At 34.3% G+C, this 18,477-nt stretch overlaps 1 protein-coding gene across 2 annotated transcripts in view; it reads right to left on the reverse strand.

Annotated features, from left to right (window-relative positions):
* PPME1 (protein phosphatase methylesterase 1) overlaps positions 1 to 18,477 on the reverse strand; it is a 63,764-nt gene that overhangs the window by 22,171 nt on the left and 23,116 nt on the right. The window contains exons 2-7 of one of the 2 annotated variants that reach the window (XM_016161446.2): positions 17,917 to 18,010; positions 17,281 to 17,373; positions 10,405 to 10,426; positions 5,514 to 5,571; positions 5,012 to 5,063; positions 404 to 558 (exon numbers count right to left, since the gene is read on the reverse strand). In XM_016161446.2, coding sequence (XP_016016932.1) covers positions 404 to 558; positions 5,012 to 5,063; positions 5,514 to 5,571; positions 10,405 to 10,426; positions 17,281 to 17,373; positions 17,917 to 17,933 — 397 coding nt within the window. In that variant the 5' untranslated portion in view covers positions 17,934 to 18,010. The remainder of the gene's footprint in view (positions 1 to 403; positions 559 to 5,011; positions 5,064 to 5,513; positions 5,572 to 10,404; positions 10,427 to 17,280; positions 17,374 to 17,916; positions 18,011 to 18,477) is intronic. The other variant, XM_016161445.2, reaches the window with a different exon arrangement.

The raw sequence follows: 18,477 nt of genomic DNA on the forward strand, positions 1-18,477 counted from the left end.
AAAATAAATAAGTCCTTCCAGCTTGGTGACTGTAGTAAATAATATTGTATTATATATTTAAATGTTGCTAAGACAGTGTATCTTAAAGTTCTCATCACAAGAAAAAAATTGTAACTGTGTGGTGATGGATATTAACTAGTGATCATTTTGCAATATATAAATGTATCAAATAATTATATTGTACACCTGAAACTAATACAAAGTTATATATCCATTATATCTCAATTAAAAAAAACCTGGAAAATCCTTTGCCACAAATTACAAAAGAAAGATATAAAAGACAGAGGGACATACTTCAAGAAAAGTGAAATCAACAATAAATTAAAACACAGCAACAATAGTCTACCATGAATGGCTCTTATAAGTCAAAGATTTTGATTTGGTTAGCACTAAGAAAACTTACCTTCCACAACATCAATCATGCACAGACCGAGGAGGCTTGGCACTAGGTTGGATGATGCTGTGTGGACTGCAATAGCACCGCCCATGCTATGTCCAATCAGCATAATTGGAGGAGGGAGATCCCCATACATGGCTTCAACCACATTTCCAACATCTCTGCAAAGAAAAGGGAAAAAAAGCTGGGAAAGTTCTCTGACACCACTGTAAAAATTAGTTTACTTTCTTAACTCCTCTCTTTAGTCTCTACCTAACAGTCTTGCAAACATACCTAAGTAAAACTCCTGCCATGCTCCCAGTTTCTATACACATAGCCACACATCTAGTTCTTCTGAAAAATGGCAGTTTAAGGACAAAGAACCCCAAATTTCTGACTTTTCTTTATAGCACATTTTCACTGTTCCACACATTTAGTTTAATTACATAAATATATGCCTTTATTTTAAACCTAAGCTTGAAACTCTGGACAAATTATTTAATTGCCTCAGTATCCCGATGTATAAAACAGGCAAACAACTTCATTAAGCATTATAATGTAGTGAAGTTTGGAGTCACAAGATGAATTACAGCCCTTGTTTATTTTTTACTATGTGGACTTGGATTAGTTATTTAACCTCTCAGAGTTTTAACATCAATAAAATGAAGATAAGAATATCATTTACTATTCTGGATTGCTGTAAGGATTAACTAAGACAGTGAACATGAAAATACTTCAAAAGAAGTAAAGTCCTATACAAATGTTAGTTATTATTTACAATTTATCATGTAAAGTTGTTTGAAGTATGAACATAAATGTAAGTATAGTATTCTCAGAAACTAGAAAGATATTCAGAGCTAATTTTTATTAGCTTCTCTCCTAGTCTTTAATTACGAGTGGTTTTGTTTAACAGTCAAACCTTAAAGCTTTAAAAATAAGAACTGAAGCATGAACTTTGGTTTTTATTTGCATATAGGCCTTCTTTGCTATAGCAATAGCCAAGTAGGGTATCTTTCTAGAGACCACTGGCTCTGCTGTTTTTTTGGGAGTGGCTGAATCAGTCAGCTTCAAAAGACAGTTTTGTCTTGCTGAGCGTCACTACTTGCCTCAAATATAGCATGTATGGATGTAGGAACACAGGCTTTCAAATATGGTATCCACAATATTCAGAATATCAAAGGTAAATGTTATTACTTCTGAAGGAACTAATCTTAAAAACTTCATATAACTACAGATGTGAATAGGGTAGCTGCAGCATCGGCAAACAATCTGAATGGGATATAAGGAAGCCACCCAATTTTATAAGTGAAAACAAATAATAGTTTAATATTCCTTCGGAGTTAAATTTAAAGCTAAAATTTTGGGTTAGTAACAAATATAATGAATAAAATAAAAAGATGCTATGGAAGATTATCTAAATCCAGGTCCCCTTAAAATACTATGTTGGAGGGGTTCTATAGTACATGCTTCATGCATGAAGGTATAGTTGTGAAACAAACCAATTTAGGAAAGGTATATTTCATCCAGGTAAAAGTTGGTTATGATCAATCATTTAATCATCTATCACCAGGAGAAGCACATTTTTTAAAAGTTATTCAAAGTATTCAGTCACCAGGATTAGTGCCTTGAGACATGTCCTGAAATTCCAAAGAAATAAAATAAAGATGAAGTAACGGGGATTAACTACAAACCTAGTTTGTAACTGGATGCACCACAATTTTGGTATCTGCTTTTTAAGGGGATTCTACCATACTAATCAATACTAGGTTTATTTTCTGAAAAGCAATATAGCACATTACAGGCAAAACAGAAAAAGGAATATTGGAGAAATCAGAGCTCAAACTCTAGCTCTTCTACTTCCAGTGGAGTTGCATCTAATGTAAAGTGTAGATTCTGAAGTTGATACGGAAGGGAAAAAAGATACTGTCAGTACTACTTGAAAACCTCACTAAGTATACCCATTGGGGATTTTTGTTTCACAAGGTGATTGAATTTAGATACCATATAAATGTTTTATTGCTTCAACAACTATTGGCTGTTTGGATTCTTGGTAATTATCTTCATCAGTTGTAGATAGTTATAATCATTTTATTTTTAACATTTTTTGTGCCATTCATCAATTTATTGTCTCTCAGCTCCAACTCACCCTTCATTGCATGTTCTACAAAACTGAATCAGAGGCCTTCAAATATTTTTTCTTTGCCAGCTGGCGTGGTATAAAGCTATGTCAGTAGCGAAGAAAAGAGAGAGACATTGCAGAAAGAGGATTTATTCCTGGTTCATGTATGTTTACTCTACAAGCTCCTATAACTTACATTTCCTTAGCACCCAGGTCCTGCATCATGGGGAACCTCCAGCTCCGGCACCACACACAGCTTACGCATTGCCCAACTTCTCCAGCACTCTATCCCTCCATCCCCAGTATTGTTCTCCACTAGCTTTATTGAAGCATAATTGGTATACAAAAATGGTACATAATTAATGTATACAATTTGGTAAATTTGGATATGCATATGTACTCATGTTAGCATCATCATAAATCAAGGATTACCTTGTTTGCATCCTGCACTTCAGTTTCCTTGTATCACTCCTGTGTGTATGTGCGTGTATTTGTGTGGGTGTGTACAGTAAGAACACTTAACATAAGATCTACCCTCTTAAACTTTTAAGTACACAATATCTATTAACTATAGGTACCATGTTATACAGCAGATCTCTGAAACCACAACCAGTATTTTTGTTGCAGAGTGCCTCTGGGTATGACACCTTCCTCTGAACAGCTTTCCCTGCACCCTAGAGGGCAGATTTATGGCAAGTTCTACCAACATGGCATCACAGTAACTTCTCTGCTTTCATTTAGTAAGCCACAGCTGTGAACTTTCCAACAATGTCTAGGTCTCAAACTCTACCCATCTGTGTTCTCTCAGCCCAAAGGGATAGCAGCTGCTTCTTGCATCTGCTATTCCTATAGTCTTTATGTTTGAAATTATCCCCAACTTTATTGAGCTATAATTGATAAATAAAATGGTAATATATTTAAAATGTAAATGTGATAATTTGACACATGTATAAATTGTGAAATGATGCCCACGATCAAGTTAATTAGCCCTATATTTTTTAGAGTTCTCTTCTTACTAGCCAATTCAACATTACTCCTATCCCATATCATAGTCAATAAATCTTTATATAAACTTTCCCTGTTCAAATTATTATGTGTTTTCTCTCTCTTCTGTTTGTCTCAGATTGATACATTATTAGATAATGTTTTCTTAAGGTCCTCAATTAATTCTTCAATTTCCTCTAGAATATCAGCCAAATCACCATCACCCTTTATCTGGTTGTCTGGCCACTTAAATGATGTATTTCACTTTTTTGTCAACAGTCAAGAAACCCTTTAAATTTTAAAAAACATTTAATAAATCTTTCTATAGGTATCATTACCATACTTATTTCAGGTTTTACTGTTCTCATATTACAAAGGCATTAGAAACAACTGAAGGAACAGATTCTTGGCTCCTTTACTGAGGTTTCTCAGGGATATGTTCATTGAGTGGAATGGTATTCATACATTATTTTCTCTCTTTCCCTCAAGCACTATAGTTGAATGATCATAATTCTAGTCTTACTGTATGACCTCATGTAGTTACTTAACTTATCTGTGCTAGTTTCCTCACTGGCAAAAAAAGTGATAATATCTACACTACGAAGTTAATAATGTAGATAAACTAAAATCAATCAATAAATTAATTATTCTTAATAAATGCTTATTTTACACTCAATAAAGCCTGGCAGATAGAAAGGACACAAATAGCACCTACAAAAACAATGAAATTATGGCTAAAAGAGTTTGGTTTCTAAAGGAAAAAGTTTACTCTTGGATTAAAGCTGATGAAACAAGAAGGGACAAGATGTTTTTAGCCAAAGTTGGTCAAATACTTGAGAGGACATGTATTAAGCACATGTGAGAGCACGTATTATAGAAGGATAGAAAGAAGCATCTTGTTTACAATACAGGACAGTGGTTTCCAAACACCAGTTTTGGGACTGGCTGTATCAGATGCCTTTATAGAGCTATATCAAAATATAAATGCCCAGATCTCACTAGAAGTATTAATTCAGCAGGTGTGGGGTAGGGCCAAATAATCTGTATTTTAATCACTTCTTATGCGACTTTGATGAGCGACCAGGTTTGAGAGCCACTGTATACACTATACTCATCTATTACTTTGAGGTTTGCGGTATAATTATTTATTCTTTAATACCCTATTTCTGTCTTACTATGAAGTTGGACAAAGAACGCGGGCAGGATACCTTAAGAACATCTCACTGGGCCTCTTGTATACAACCACTTTCCAAGAATGAGTCCCCAGCAGATATCCAGATTCTATTCAACAAAAGGAAACTTTTCAAAAGCCAACACAAACTAAACTGTGCCTTGAAGAATTTTCTTGAATATACCAAGAAAGATGGATGTTTCTTTCATGAGTAAACAGTACAGAGACACTAGACATAGAAGTAAAAAAGAATAGAGAATGTGCTAATTATTGTCCAACAACTCAGAAGGAGAGTGGTAAAGGTATACTACCATTTATAATAGTAATGGAAGCCAGGTGATGTATAAACAACCTTACTTACTTTGCCATTGTTTCTGCAGACAGGTCTTCAGAATTTTTGACTTTTGTTTCACCTAAAAAGAAAATATTTAAAAAATAAAATTCCTAAGGATAGGGATTATAAAAGCAAGAGTATTCTCTTTCAAAAATCTCACTTTTAGACAATGAAATGGGAACTTGCCAGTTGTATATGGTGGGTTTAGCAAGGATTTTCTATGTTACAGACAAATCTTTATAGTTGTATACACTATGGAGGATAATTACAATAGCCTAACATAGGTTTATTCACATTCCTTATACATCACCAGCATCTGAATTTTGTTGCATTAAAGGACATTTTCTTACCTAAATTATATATGTGTTTGTAAAATATTTATAACAACTGCAAACTAGGACTTCCATCAAAAATGCCCAAATGGAACAGACCAGGTTATTTTATGACCACACTGAAATTTGAAATATTGAACCCTATGCAAAGAGCTTGGCAAATAAGGCACTCAGAACTAATTAAGAACTTCACTCACCATGACCTCGCAGATCCAAAGCCACAATCCTACACTGAACCCTACTAATGATCGCTGCCTAGGAGGAAAAGGAAAAATACAACAAGGTTAGCAAATCTTTCTCCATTACCAATGATAAATTTATTGAATGAACTGCCATCAGAATTCTAGGATCTCAAGACGACCAAAGGAAGACTTTCCACTTTTGAGCAAAATTTTAAAAATGATTCTCTGCTTTTTGGGTGCACATTCTAGTCCAATCCCGACTTAAAAATATGGCTCTCTCTACCTAAATCCTTCTTTAAACTTTAACTCTTCCTAGCTTTTCACGAAACACAGAGTAAGCACCCCTACGCAAAGACCCTCTGTGTTCTGCTATTAACTATGATTTTCATTCATATTTCTTGGTTATCTTTTTCCTACTCTGGATGGGAAACTCCCTAGATAAGGACCATGACTCAGGTAATATCTTGGCTCACGATGTCACACAAATGTAACACTCAGATCATGAAATAACCGTGAAAGCAGTACAAGTCATGAAATCTATCAAAAAATTCACTTTAGATGCAGAGTACACACAATCTTGTCCAGCAGTTAGATAAAAATATATTAAAAAAGAAATCACAATATCATGGGAGGTACAATTTTAGAGGTTTAAGCCAACCTCAAATAATTGGGAATTTTCTCAAATGAACTAGATTGACAATAATACAGCGTGACTAATGTTAGTAAATGTCATCAACATTTTTTAACATTTAAGAGAACTGCCTAGCCTAACCCTCGCATTTTATGAAGAAATTGAGGTCAAGAGATAGAAAATTATTTGCTCAGGGTCACATAACAAGTCAGTAGTAAACATAGAATCAAGGTAAGTTACCAATGTAATAGTTACTGTAGAAAACAAGTCATATTTCTTAAATCATATCATTGCTCGTTTTATTTTCAAGTGATTAAGTATATCATCTTGAATATATTATCATCATAAAAATGTTGAAACATAGAAAATAAGAAAGGAGAAGGAAACCCTTGATTTGCCATCCAAATGTAGCCCCTTGTCATCTTTTTGAGTATTTCCTGTGATATTCCCCCCAAGCTTTATTGAGATATTACTGACATAAGTTTAAAGTGTACAATGTAATGATTTGATACATGTATATACTGCGAAATTATTACCACAGTAAGGTTAATTAACACCCTCATCCCTGCGTGTGTCTGCATGGTGATAACATTTAAGATCTACTCTCTTAACAACTTTCAAGTGTGTAATACAGTATAATTCATTATAGTCATCCTGCTGTCCATTAGATCCCCAGAACTTAACCATCTTATAGACAGGAGCTTGTATCCTTTGACTAACATTTCCCCATTTCCCACATCTCTCAGCCCTTGAATATCACCATTCTAAACTCTATTTCTATGAATTTGCCTTTTTTAGATTCTGCATATAAATGAGAATATACAGTATTTGACTTTCTCTGACTTATTTCACCTAGCATAATGTCCTCAAGGTCCTCCATGTTGTTACCAAAGGCAGGATTCCCTTCTTTTATACCTGAATATGTGTGTATCACACTTTATCCATTCATCCATTGACGGAATGGATGCTCAGGTTGCTTCTATGTCTTGACTACTGTAAATTACACTGCTATGAACATGGAGATACAGATATCTCTTTGAGATAGTGTTTTCATTTCCTTTGTATACATCCATAAGCAGGATTAATCGAGCATATGGTAGTTCTATTTTTAATTTTTTGAGGAAGCCCTATACTGTTTTCCACAGTGGCTGTACCAATTTACATTCCCACCAACAGTGCACAAGGGTTCCCTTTTATTTCTACAGCCTCACTGACACTTGTCTATTATCTTTCTGTGATAATAGGCCATTCTAATGTGAGGTGATAGATATCTCATAGTGGTTTTGACTTGTATTTTCCTGATTAGTGATGTCAAGCATCTTTTCTTATATCTGTTGGCTATTTGTATGTCTTCTTTGGAAAAATGTCTGTCTATTCAAGTCTTGCACATTCTTAACCTTTTTTTTTCTTTTTGGCTATTGAGTTGTATGAATTCCTTATCTATTTTGGATATTAACTCCTTATCATATAGATGATTTGCAAATATTTTCTCCCATTCTATAGGGTGCATTTTCCTGTTTCTTTGTTTTTTCTATGCAGAAGCTTTTAGTTTGATGGAGTCTCACTTGTTTATTTTTGCTATAACTACTTGAACTTTTGGCGTTATATCCAAAAAATCATTGCAGAGACCAATGTCAAGGAGCTTTTCCTGTTTTCTTCCAGTAGTTTTACAGGTGTGGGTCTTACATTTAAATTTCTCATACATTTCAAGTTAATTTTTGGGAGTAGATCCAATTTCATTCTTCATGCGCATATTCAGTCTTCTCAACACCATTTTTTAAAGAGACTATCACTTCCCCATTGGGTCTTCTAGGCTTCCTTATCAAATATTAGTTGATTGTATATGTGTTTATGTGTATATGTGTATATGTGTTTATTCCAGAGGTCTTGATTCTGTTCCTTGGCCTGTGTGTCTGTTTTTATGCCAGTACCATATATCGTTTTGATTACTATAGTTTTGTAATAAAACTTGAAATTTTATTAAAGGAATTGTGATGCCTTTAGCTTTGTTCTTCTTTCTGAGGATTGCTTTGGGTATCTGAGGTCTTTTGTTGTTCCACACGAATTTTAGGATTGTTTTTTCCTATTTCTGTGAACAATGTCATTGAAATTATGATAAGGACTGCATCAAATCTATGGTTTAGGGTAGTATGAGCATTTTAACAATGTTAATTCTTCTGATTCATGAACATGAGATATCTTTCCATTTATTTGTATCTTCTTCAATTTTTTTTCAACAATGTCTTAAAATTTTCAGTGTATAGATCTTTCACCTCCTTGGTTAAATTTATTTCTAAGTATTTCCTTTTTTAAAATTTTTTGATGCTATTGTAAATAAGATCATTTTCTTAATTTCTTTTTCAGATAGTTCATTGTTACTACATTAAATCACATTTTAAAAATCACCTAGAAAATCAACTCTGTTTCTACTTCTATTACTTTAACTAATGAATAACTTTAAAAAGAACAATGGACTGAAATTCTACTGTACGTTACTATTTGTTCCTGAGAGCTAATTTATAGGAGTTATTTAATACATTATGGTGGTAGTAAAGCCTTCAATGTCAAAAAATAAACCTGTTTTGGAAATAAAATTAAATGACAAAGATAGTGTCAAATTTGCTTGACTGCTGTACATAAAAAAAAATATAAAACAAGTCCACAAGACAGCAACGAAATATTCATTTAAGGCAATTCCAATTTTAACTTAAAAACAATTAATTTACAATCTTATGTGTCTGTCAGAAGACACTGACAATATTAAAACAAATATTTCATTCACTTAACAAATCTTTCTAAACTACATCTGCTAAAAATCTGGCACTAGTAATGAGGTTACAGTATGAAAAAGACGGCAATGTTTCTGCTCTCATGTTTACATTCTATGTGGCAGAGGAAGACAAGAAAACAATAAATGAGCAAAATAAATTCATAGAGCAGCACATTTTAGAGATAACAAAAGTGTCAGAGCCTGTCTATGCTAGCCACTCCAGATCTTTCTCAATGAATATAACTTTGCCACTTCTAGAATGGTTGCGTGAAAAGCAGCTATTTAAAAACTAGACTTTTCCATTTTGTCAATAGAATCCATAGTGTTAGCAGTATCAGCAACAATAGCAGTAGTATTTAATATTTATTAAATCATATTATGTGTCAGGCATCAATCTAAGTGCTTCAAATAAATTATCTAACTTTCTCCTCACTACTCTTATTCAGACATAATTTTCATCCTGTTACAGGTGAGGACATTTTATAGAGAGATTAAGTAACTTGCCCAGGGCCAAACAGCTAAAAGTGTTAATAAGTGGTGAAGCCAAGGTTAAAATCCAAGCAGCCTGGCTCCAGATGGTTCTCAACCCTGACTGCATAAAGAAATCACATTAAAAGCTTCGGGAAATACTACCCACCAGAAATTCTGACTTAAGTGATCAGGGGAAGGTCCAGGGTATCTATACATTTTAGAGTTTCCCAGGTGATTCTAATGTACAACCAAAATCCAGCCTAACCCTAGGCAAGAGCATAAGACACAAGAATGGAAGTAAAATCTGGGTAATAACATTTTTTGGTGTCACTTTGTTATCTCACCACATTATCTACATGAGAAGTAGGCTGGGAAGATATTAGCCCAATTTTTGTAGCTGACAAAACAGGTTCCGAGAGGTAAATCTAGTTTTGGTAAAGGTGTGAAGAAACAGGTATCTTCATAGACACATGATATCCTAAAATTTTATAATTTTGGCTAATTTGATAAGTCAAAAAGTGGTATTCTTTTATTTTACTTTATATATTTTTTTATTAATATCAAGATAAACCCATTTTTATAAGTTTATATATCCTCCTCTGCTACTTCTGTACTGTGCATATAGATGCTGTAAACTCATCTAAAACTGAGTGCTTGAGTCAAGCACTTTATCAGGAACCGCATATCTTTTATTTATTCTCACAACCATCCTATTAACTAGGTGGTATTATACCCATTTTACAGATTAAGAAACTAAAGCTTGATAGATTAAGCTGTTTTGAAATTCGAACCGCAATATGCTTGAGATGAAAGGTTCTTGAAATTTTTGCTGTATTATTGGTATGCAGGTGCCATCTCCATTTTCCTATCTTTCCTATTAGACTTAAAACATCAAATGAACAAAGGATAGCAAATATGTTTAATTCTCCACTGTGTCCATAGCATCTAGCATAATGCCTGGTACAAAGTAGGAGTTGAACAAGTATTTTGCTCATTAACTGATCTTGTTAAAGAGTAAATTCTCATTTTCTTACCTTGAGTAACCCAGCACAAAACCTGAAATATAGAATATACTCAGTAAATATTTGCTATCATGAACTGAATTAACCAGAAGAAACAACAGGAATCAGCAGCCATTTCAGATTAAATTATTGGCTTCCATCAATTCACACTTGTTCTGTCCCAGGTCCCTTAGAGGAACCAAAGCTGAAAACACCTGCAGGCTGGCAAAATCTAGCCTGCTGAGGCTGCACGTGCTGTTAATGAGTTCCCACCGCTCCTCTCCTCTCTCAGCCAAACTTCAATTTCTGCTTAGTTCTGGATTCTCCCACAGCAATTAGGCCAGTCTGTTATACCCAGTACTTGCTGATGGAGAGGCCTATAGAAGCCCTAAATATTATGTGATCCACTATATATGATCAACTTGATTATTATAGCAACAACTACAGTAATAACTAATTTGTTGGCTATAGCCAAGGAATAATGAATTCCAAAAAATTAATTTTCTAGAAATCTAAAGCTTACCCTTTAAAACACCATAAAATTTCCCTCTATTAGTTATAACTCTTTGACAGTTCTACAAAAATGATTATATATATAAATACACACACACATATATATTTTTTCCTGTTATTAAAGCCAAAGTAGAAATGCTTTGCCTTGACAGTTAACAGGATTTCTTTAGGCAAATCTATGGAGTACTCCCCCAAAAACCCACAAAATATTTAGATGCAAAAGAAGTTCTACTCAGGTCCAGGGATTTTACAGAATGATGGATAAGAAGGAACTATGAAGGATATACTCACAATTAAATCCTACAATATGCACTGTGCTGGTACACTACCAAAATGGTGCTCATTTTTCCTCTGCAGAGGACCAGGGCCACTTTCAAATACTCCTAATTATTAGAAGTTCTGCCTTATTTGTGCCAAAAATATATCTCTAGGATGTTTGCCCTGAGTCTCTACTCTTAGGCAGTATAGAACGAGTCTTCAGAGAAACATGTACACTGGAGGCAGACAGAGTTAGGTTTGAGTTTTGGTGCTGTGACCAGCTGTGTTATTTCTCCAAATTTTAATGTTCTCATCAGCCTAACCTCAGAGAAATACAGAAAAAATTAAAAGGGATCGTGTAGGTAAGCACTTAGCACAGTACCTGGCACACAGTAGATGTTTAAAAGATGTAGCTTTAAAAGATTAATACTACAGTTGAAAGCAAGTATTAGGTAGCTCAAGTCTTTCCTTTTCTCAGGCCAAATATTTTCAGTTCCTACAACGTTCCTTGAATGCTATAGTTTCAAGTACTCAAATCCTGGCTGCTCTTTTCTGGACAAGTTCCAGTTTCCCAATCTTCCTTTAACTTGTGGGATCCAGAACTGAATAGAACCTTTGACTACAATCTTTAGATTGAAAGAAAATTTTTCCTTTGAAAATAGTTTCCTTTAAAGAAAAATATCGTAAAGTTAGGAAAGTAATAAATAAACAAATGAAAGAAAACCTAGAAATTAGAAAAACAGAAAAAAAGCTTTCTTCTACAGTGTCCAGGAGAATTGTTTTAAAAGGTTGTAAAATATTTTCTCATGGGTACATCCAGTTTATTTAACCATTTATTTATTATTAGACATTGGGATTGTTAATTTTAGATAACTAGCTTTTCCTATATTTGGTATTTTACCTTAGAACAGATTCTTAGAAGTAGGAGTATAAGTTCTATGTTGATGGTATAAATAAATATTTTGATAATTCAATCACAGTGCTAAATTACTTTCCAAAAGACCTCTATTTACAATGCCATCAGCAATGTTTGAAGGTATTTATTCTCTAGTACCTTTGCCAACACTGAAGATTAGCTTTGAAAAATATTACTTTGTATATTAAAAAATGATACCTCCCATGAATCATATCTGATTACTAGCAAGAGTGAACATCCTCATGTTCGTTTGTTCTCCGTGAACTGTCTCTTCACATCCTTTGGCCTTGAGTCTCCTGAAGTTTGGGATTTTTCTAACCATGGTATTATATACTTCTTTATGTATGTGTAAGTGAATTACTGTCATTTGATAAAGACTTTAGGATAATTACATACTTTTCTGCCTTCTTAAACAGAATACAATGAACAAAACTTAACCCTTTCTTAATTGTTCAGGATGGTCATTAACTTATTCAAGGAAGAACTACTGAGCTCCGTGTGCTAGACATATAAGAGCGAATAAGGCATAGTTCCTGATATCAAGGATCTCATAATCTAGCATCATAAAAATCAACCACAGTTGTTCATCTCTTCCTTTGGCTGTTAATATACTCATCCTCCTGCTATGCTAGTGTCTTTTTGCTTCTATTTTACTGCCTTATTTTTCCAATTATCATCTGGAAGAAAGGCTAAGGGAAATTCTGCCTCTCGTGATTATAAGGTGTTTAAGTTTATTCCTGCTGTTTGTCATAACTGCCTTCTGGATTCCCATATATGTTCCAGTGCTTGAGGATATATGAGCTCTGGTGTCAAGTCAATTGCTAGAGCACTAACGTTTATGTAGCCACTTTTATTTTCAAAGCATAGTCACATATAAACTCATTCAGTAGGCTGGTACACTGTCAGGTATAACAATGAAAAAAAAAGGGCAGGTAAATTTAACCAGCCAAAGTCCAAAGTATTAAGTTAACTGAGTGGTAGGGAATTCCCTTGATTATACAAGTAAACCAGGTAAGCAACTGAGACATAATGGTCTATCTACAAAAGAGTTTCACAAAATGTGGGATGCTAACAGATATTTTAGAAAAAAGGAACCAAGTGGTTAAATACATTTGGAAGTCACAGTTGAAATTAGATTCTTTAGAATATCATCCTAAAGGCTTTAATGATACACTGATACATAGGCGAATTTCAAAAGAAGAGATAAGAGAAGAATATTATATATATTTCTCAAACTCATTTAATCACAAAATCCCTATTTCATTAATCTCTGGTGGAATTTGTAATCCATAGAATATACTTTGGTAAAAGTAGAACTAGAGATATGCTCTACACTGATAACAAGCATAGTAATGACAGCAGCCATTTATCAATCTCCTATATGTCAGGCACTTTTCATGTAATTTCACTGTTCCTACGTATGAAATTAAAATACTTAATATCAATACATGTCAAAAATAGCTTATTATAAAAAATATTTGTACAAGGACTTATAACTTACAGTTTTCATATTTATTATTTTATATAATCTTCGAGAAATTTTGAAGTGTAAGGAGACTGTTATTTGAGAATAAAAGCTCATGTGGCTTGCTCAAGGGCTTAAGTAGCTTCCTCAAGGATATAATTAATACTAGTACTAGTAAAATCAGGGCTAGAAATCACATCTTCCAACTCCTACTTTATTGTTCCTCCCCTTAGCGTCAAAAGCAATAGCTGTTTCCTGGAAAAGTCTATTTTACCTCTACCTCTACCTTGATCTCTCATCTTTAAGGACTTCAAATGTTCAAATAGATAGCGTTAGCTCAGATTTTGCACTAGAGTACTAGGGAGCTGCTCAAAAGTTCAAAGAATATAGTAAAGGCTACCTCCAGCCTACATATGTAATTATCATCAAATTTTACAAAATCTTGTAACTAATTAAGTACTATCCTTGGAATAAAGCTTTTCCTAGCCACAGACTACTTTTTGACAAATTTCTTATGAAGCACAGTCTGGAGTCACTATCCCCAGCAACTTTCAATACAACTGTGTGAATGTGATGTGTCAATTAAGATAGTACCTCTTTCCTCTCCACAGTCACAGATCTCTTTCCTTCCATGTCTCCAACATGCTAGATGCCCAGTGACAGTGTATTAGCTTAGAGCAGAGCCAGGCAAGTCATGATACATGAGCCATTCTGCTGGCTTTGACCTTCGTTCAGGGTAACCAGAGTAAATTACTACTAGAGCTGCTATATTAGGAATATATTACTGTTATTGTTCATTCAAAACCATTCCTTGAGCATCACTCTGCGCTACTTCAAATTATACTACGAAGTGACAGCATGGTATTGGCAGCAAAACAGACACATGGACCAGTGCAACAGAATCAAGAGTCCAGAAGTAAACCCATATTTATATGGGTAAATAATTTTCAACAAAATAAAGCCAAAAACATACAGTGGAGAAAGAAAAGCCTCTTCAATAAATGGTGCTGGGAAAACTGGAAAGCCATCTGCAAAAGAATGAAACTAGATTGTTATCTATGACCACACAACAAAATTAACTCGAAATGGATTAAGGACCTGAATATAAGACCTGAAACAATAGGATCCATAGAAGAAAACATAGGAACTAAACTCAAGGACCTTGGACTTAAAGAGGATTTTATGAATTTGACCTCAAAGACAAGGGAAGTAAAAGCTAAAATACATGAATGGGACTACGTCAAACTAAAAAGCTTCTGCTCAGCAAAAGAAATCATCAACGAGGTAAAGAGAGAACCATTCAAATGGGAAAATATATTTGCAAGCAACATCTCCAATAAGGGCCTAATATCCAAAATATACAAAGGACTCATATGACTCCATAACAACAAAAAAAACAAACACTCCAACCCAAAAGTGGGCAGAGGACCTGAACAGACACTTCCCCCTAAAGGACATACAAATGGCCAAAAAAAATTTGAAAAGATGCTCAACATCGCTAGCTATTAGGGAAATGCAAATCAAAACCACAATGAGATACCATCTTACACGTGTTAGAATAGCTATAATCAACAGGACAAGTAATAACAAATGCTGGAGAGGATGTGGAGAAAAAGGAACCCTCAAACACTGCTGGTAGGACTGCGAATTGGTACAGCTACTGTGGAAAACAATATGGAGGTTCCTCAGAAAACTAAGAATTGATCTACCATATGATCCAGCAATACCTCTATTGGGCATTTACCCCAAAGACTTGAAAACCCCATGTCTGAAAAGATATTTGCACACCGATGTTCATAGCAGCATTATTCACAGTGGCCAGGCATAGAAGCAACCAAAATGGCCTACGATAGATGACTGGCTAAAGAAGCTGTGGTACATATATACAATGCAATATTACTCAGCCATAAGAAGAAGTGAAATACTGCCATTTGTGACAACATGGATGGACCTCGAGATAATCATGCTAAGTGAAATAAGTCAGACAGAAAAAGTCAAAAATCACATGATATCACTTATATGTGGGATATAAACCTAAAAGCAACAAATGAACAAACAAATAGAGATTCATGAACATGGACTATATAGACTAGTAGTTACCAAAGGGTAGGGGGTGGTAGAGAAGGGGGTAGGTAAATGGGGTAAAGGGTGTCAAATATACGGTAGCTGAAGGAAACTGGACTTTAGGTAGTAAACACAACAGAACATACAGATGTTAAATTGTAATGTACACCTGAAAATTATATAATTGTATTAACCAATGTTACCTCAATAAATTTAATTTAAAAACAATTCCTTGAGCATATACTATGTGCCAGGTATAAATAAGCCATAATTTTTGTCTCTAAAAAAGCTTACAATTGAGCTGAGGAATGTAAATGACTAAAGCTATGCTGCTACAGACTTGCAATGTGGCTAGTTCAAACTGGGATGTGCTCTAAGTATAAAATACACACTGGATTTCGAAGGCAGTATAAAAAATAATGTGAAATAGCTCAACAGTAATTTTTATATTAATTCCTTGTTGAAATGATAATATTTTGGGTACAATGAATTAAATAAAATATTTATTAAAATTAATTTCACCTGTTTTTTTTTTACCTATTTAATGTCCCTACTAGGAAATTTAAAATTACATATATGGCTTGCACTATATTTCTATTGGACAAGAAAGGTCTAGAGACATGAAAGAGTGTAGTGCTTATAAGCAAATTATGCAGTTATGTCCTAAAGTAAGAGAAAGGAAGTAGCAAAAAGACAGGGACAAATCATTTAATCATTTAATAACAGTTGAATAATTAAATGCCTCTGCGTCAAGAAATGTTTCAGGCATTTTGAAAACAAAAAGGAGTAAGACATTATCCCTGTTCTCAAGGAATCCATAATCTATAAAGGAGATGAGAAGGTGCTTTTATACTTAATTCCAATAATCCTGCTGCCAGGAACAAAATGAGACACTCAACAGCCACCTGGCTCCAGGTATCTAGTGCTGCATTCCCACTTGCATCCATTTTCTGTCCTTCAGATTCTCTAGTGATAAATACAGGAAGTACATATATTTGCTTAATAACACATAAGAGATGACAATTTCATTTGAGATAGGAATGCTGCTAGTGTCTTCCTTAGCATCTCTCCATACACATGGACTGTCCCACCCCGGAGTCAAGGATATTAGGAAGATCTACAACTGGTAGCATTCACGCAGGCACATAGTGTCTACTCTAAACCACGGTATTATCAACCAAATATTGTTTACTTCCTAATAGCTCACACGTGCCATTAAAATATAAAGCATTATTTGAAAAATAAAAAGGGAAATTTTTCAAATATTTATGGGACGTCTCTATGTATAAAGTACTACAATAGGTTCTATGAAACAGACAAATAAAGGATAGACATTATCTCTATCTAAAGCACCTGAATGGAATATGTCTGCTTAGCCACTAGGATTACTGAGATCGGACACCACTTTGGAGAAGGCACAGGTTCCATCTACCTCACCCCAATGATATATATACAAAACATTTTATAAACTGAAGAATTCATGTACTGAAGCCCACCCCAGATGGGAAACTCTAGTTTAAAGAACAGGAGATCTTAGGCCTACTATGACAAATATAAAATCGACTCACATCCCTAACCTTCTTATATCAAGCCATATGAGTGAGCACAGACAAAAGAGGTAGGCTAGTTAATTCACTCAGAAGTAAACAATGATTATGCTAACATCAACTTCTACTATCAACTAGTTACTTACCGTGAACACAGCCCAGGACAGGGCAGAATGGCCTCCTCCATGTAGAAGGAGTAGGACTGGACCCTCGGAACCACTCTTGTAAACTCGAAAAGTGTATGAATAGTTAAAGACAACAGTCTAGGCTTTTGTTCACTGACATATTTGATTAATCATAAAATCAAATGCTGATTAGAAAACTCAGGCAGTACCCATCTACATACAAAGTTACATACTTCCAAACTTAAAAGACACTTAAATAGAAGTTTCTGAGACATCAAACCTCTGTTTTTGAAGCATGGACCCAGTATGACCACTTTTTTTTCCATTGGAAAAAAAGTGATTCCCTTTGCACCAATGAGGACACAGTCCTTGGTTTCTAGATGCTAAAAACTAGTTCACTCACTTGACTCATGAAACATTCCCCTGGGCTCTTAAGAGATGTATCTGTTTCAGAAATTTAATTCTCATGCATTAGACAATTGTAACGAAGTAAGATATTGGCAAAGACTTACAGGTAACATTCCATGCAGTATGACAAACAGGTAGAGAATAAAGATGAAATAAACAATAGAAATAAAGAACATTTTAGGAACTACATGTCTTCTAGCTTACAACATTATAAGCTTACTAAAGAATAAACCACTTTGCAAAGGATATATCCTTGCCAGTTTCATTCTCTACTTCTACATCTTCCATGGACTCAAAGTATTGACTCCAAGAAACTGGGGAAAAGTCCCGTTTTCTTCCAGGGCTAAGGAAATAAAGAGAGAGATTAAGTAAAAAAGCTATGCATAAAAAGATAAACTCTTGATCAAACAAATGCTAAATGTAAATCTGAAATGAAAATTTTCATTTTCTCTTAAAGGTATGAAGAGTTTTCATACACAAAGCATTGTATTAAAAATGTGTTTCTAAAACTTGAAATAGATTTAAGAGTAAAAAAATTTAGGATTTTAGGAAATTCTTTAGTCTATTTTAATCACAAATGTATTGTGTATATACATACCACAAAACCTGCTAGTTCTCTCTCCTTGTTCTTGGCTTTAGGCTCATTCTGATCCTCTCAAACTACTTTAATATCATTCCTGCCACAGTCATTTTTGCTCATTATTATCTCTTCATACCTTTAATCCCTTACATTACTTTGTGCTTGTCATTTCCCAACCAATAAATATACAACCTTTATAGAAGGCAAACTGCCAACACCAATACCTTGAA

This window comes from Rousettus aegyptiacus, unplaced genomic scaffold (assembly GCF_014176215.1).
Source record: "Rousettus aegyptiacus isolate mRouAeg1 unplaced genomic scaffold, mRouAeg1.p scaffold_m13_p_5, whole genome shotgun sequence".
Lineage (NCBI taxonomy): Eukaryota > Metazoa > Chordata > Mammalia > Chiroptera > Pteropodidae > Rousettus > Rousettus aegyptiacus.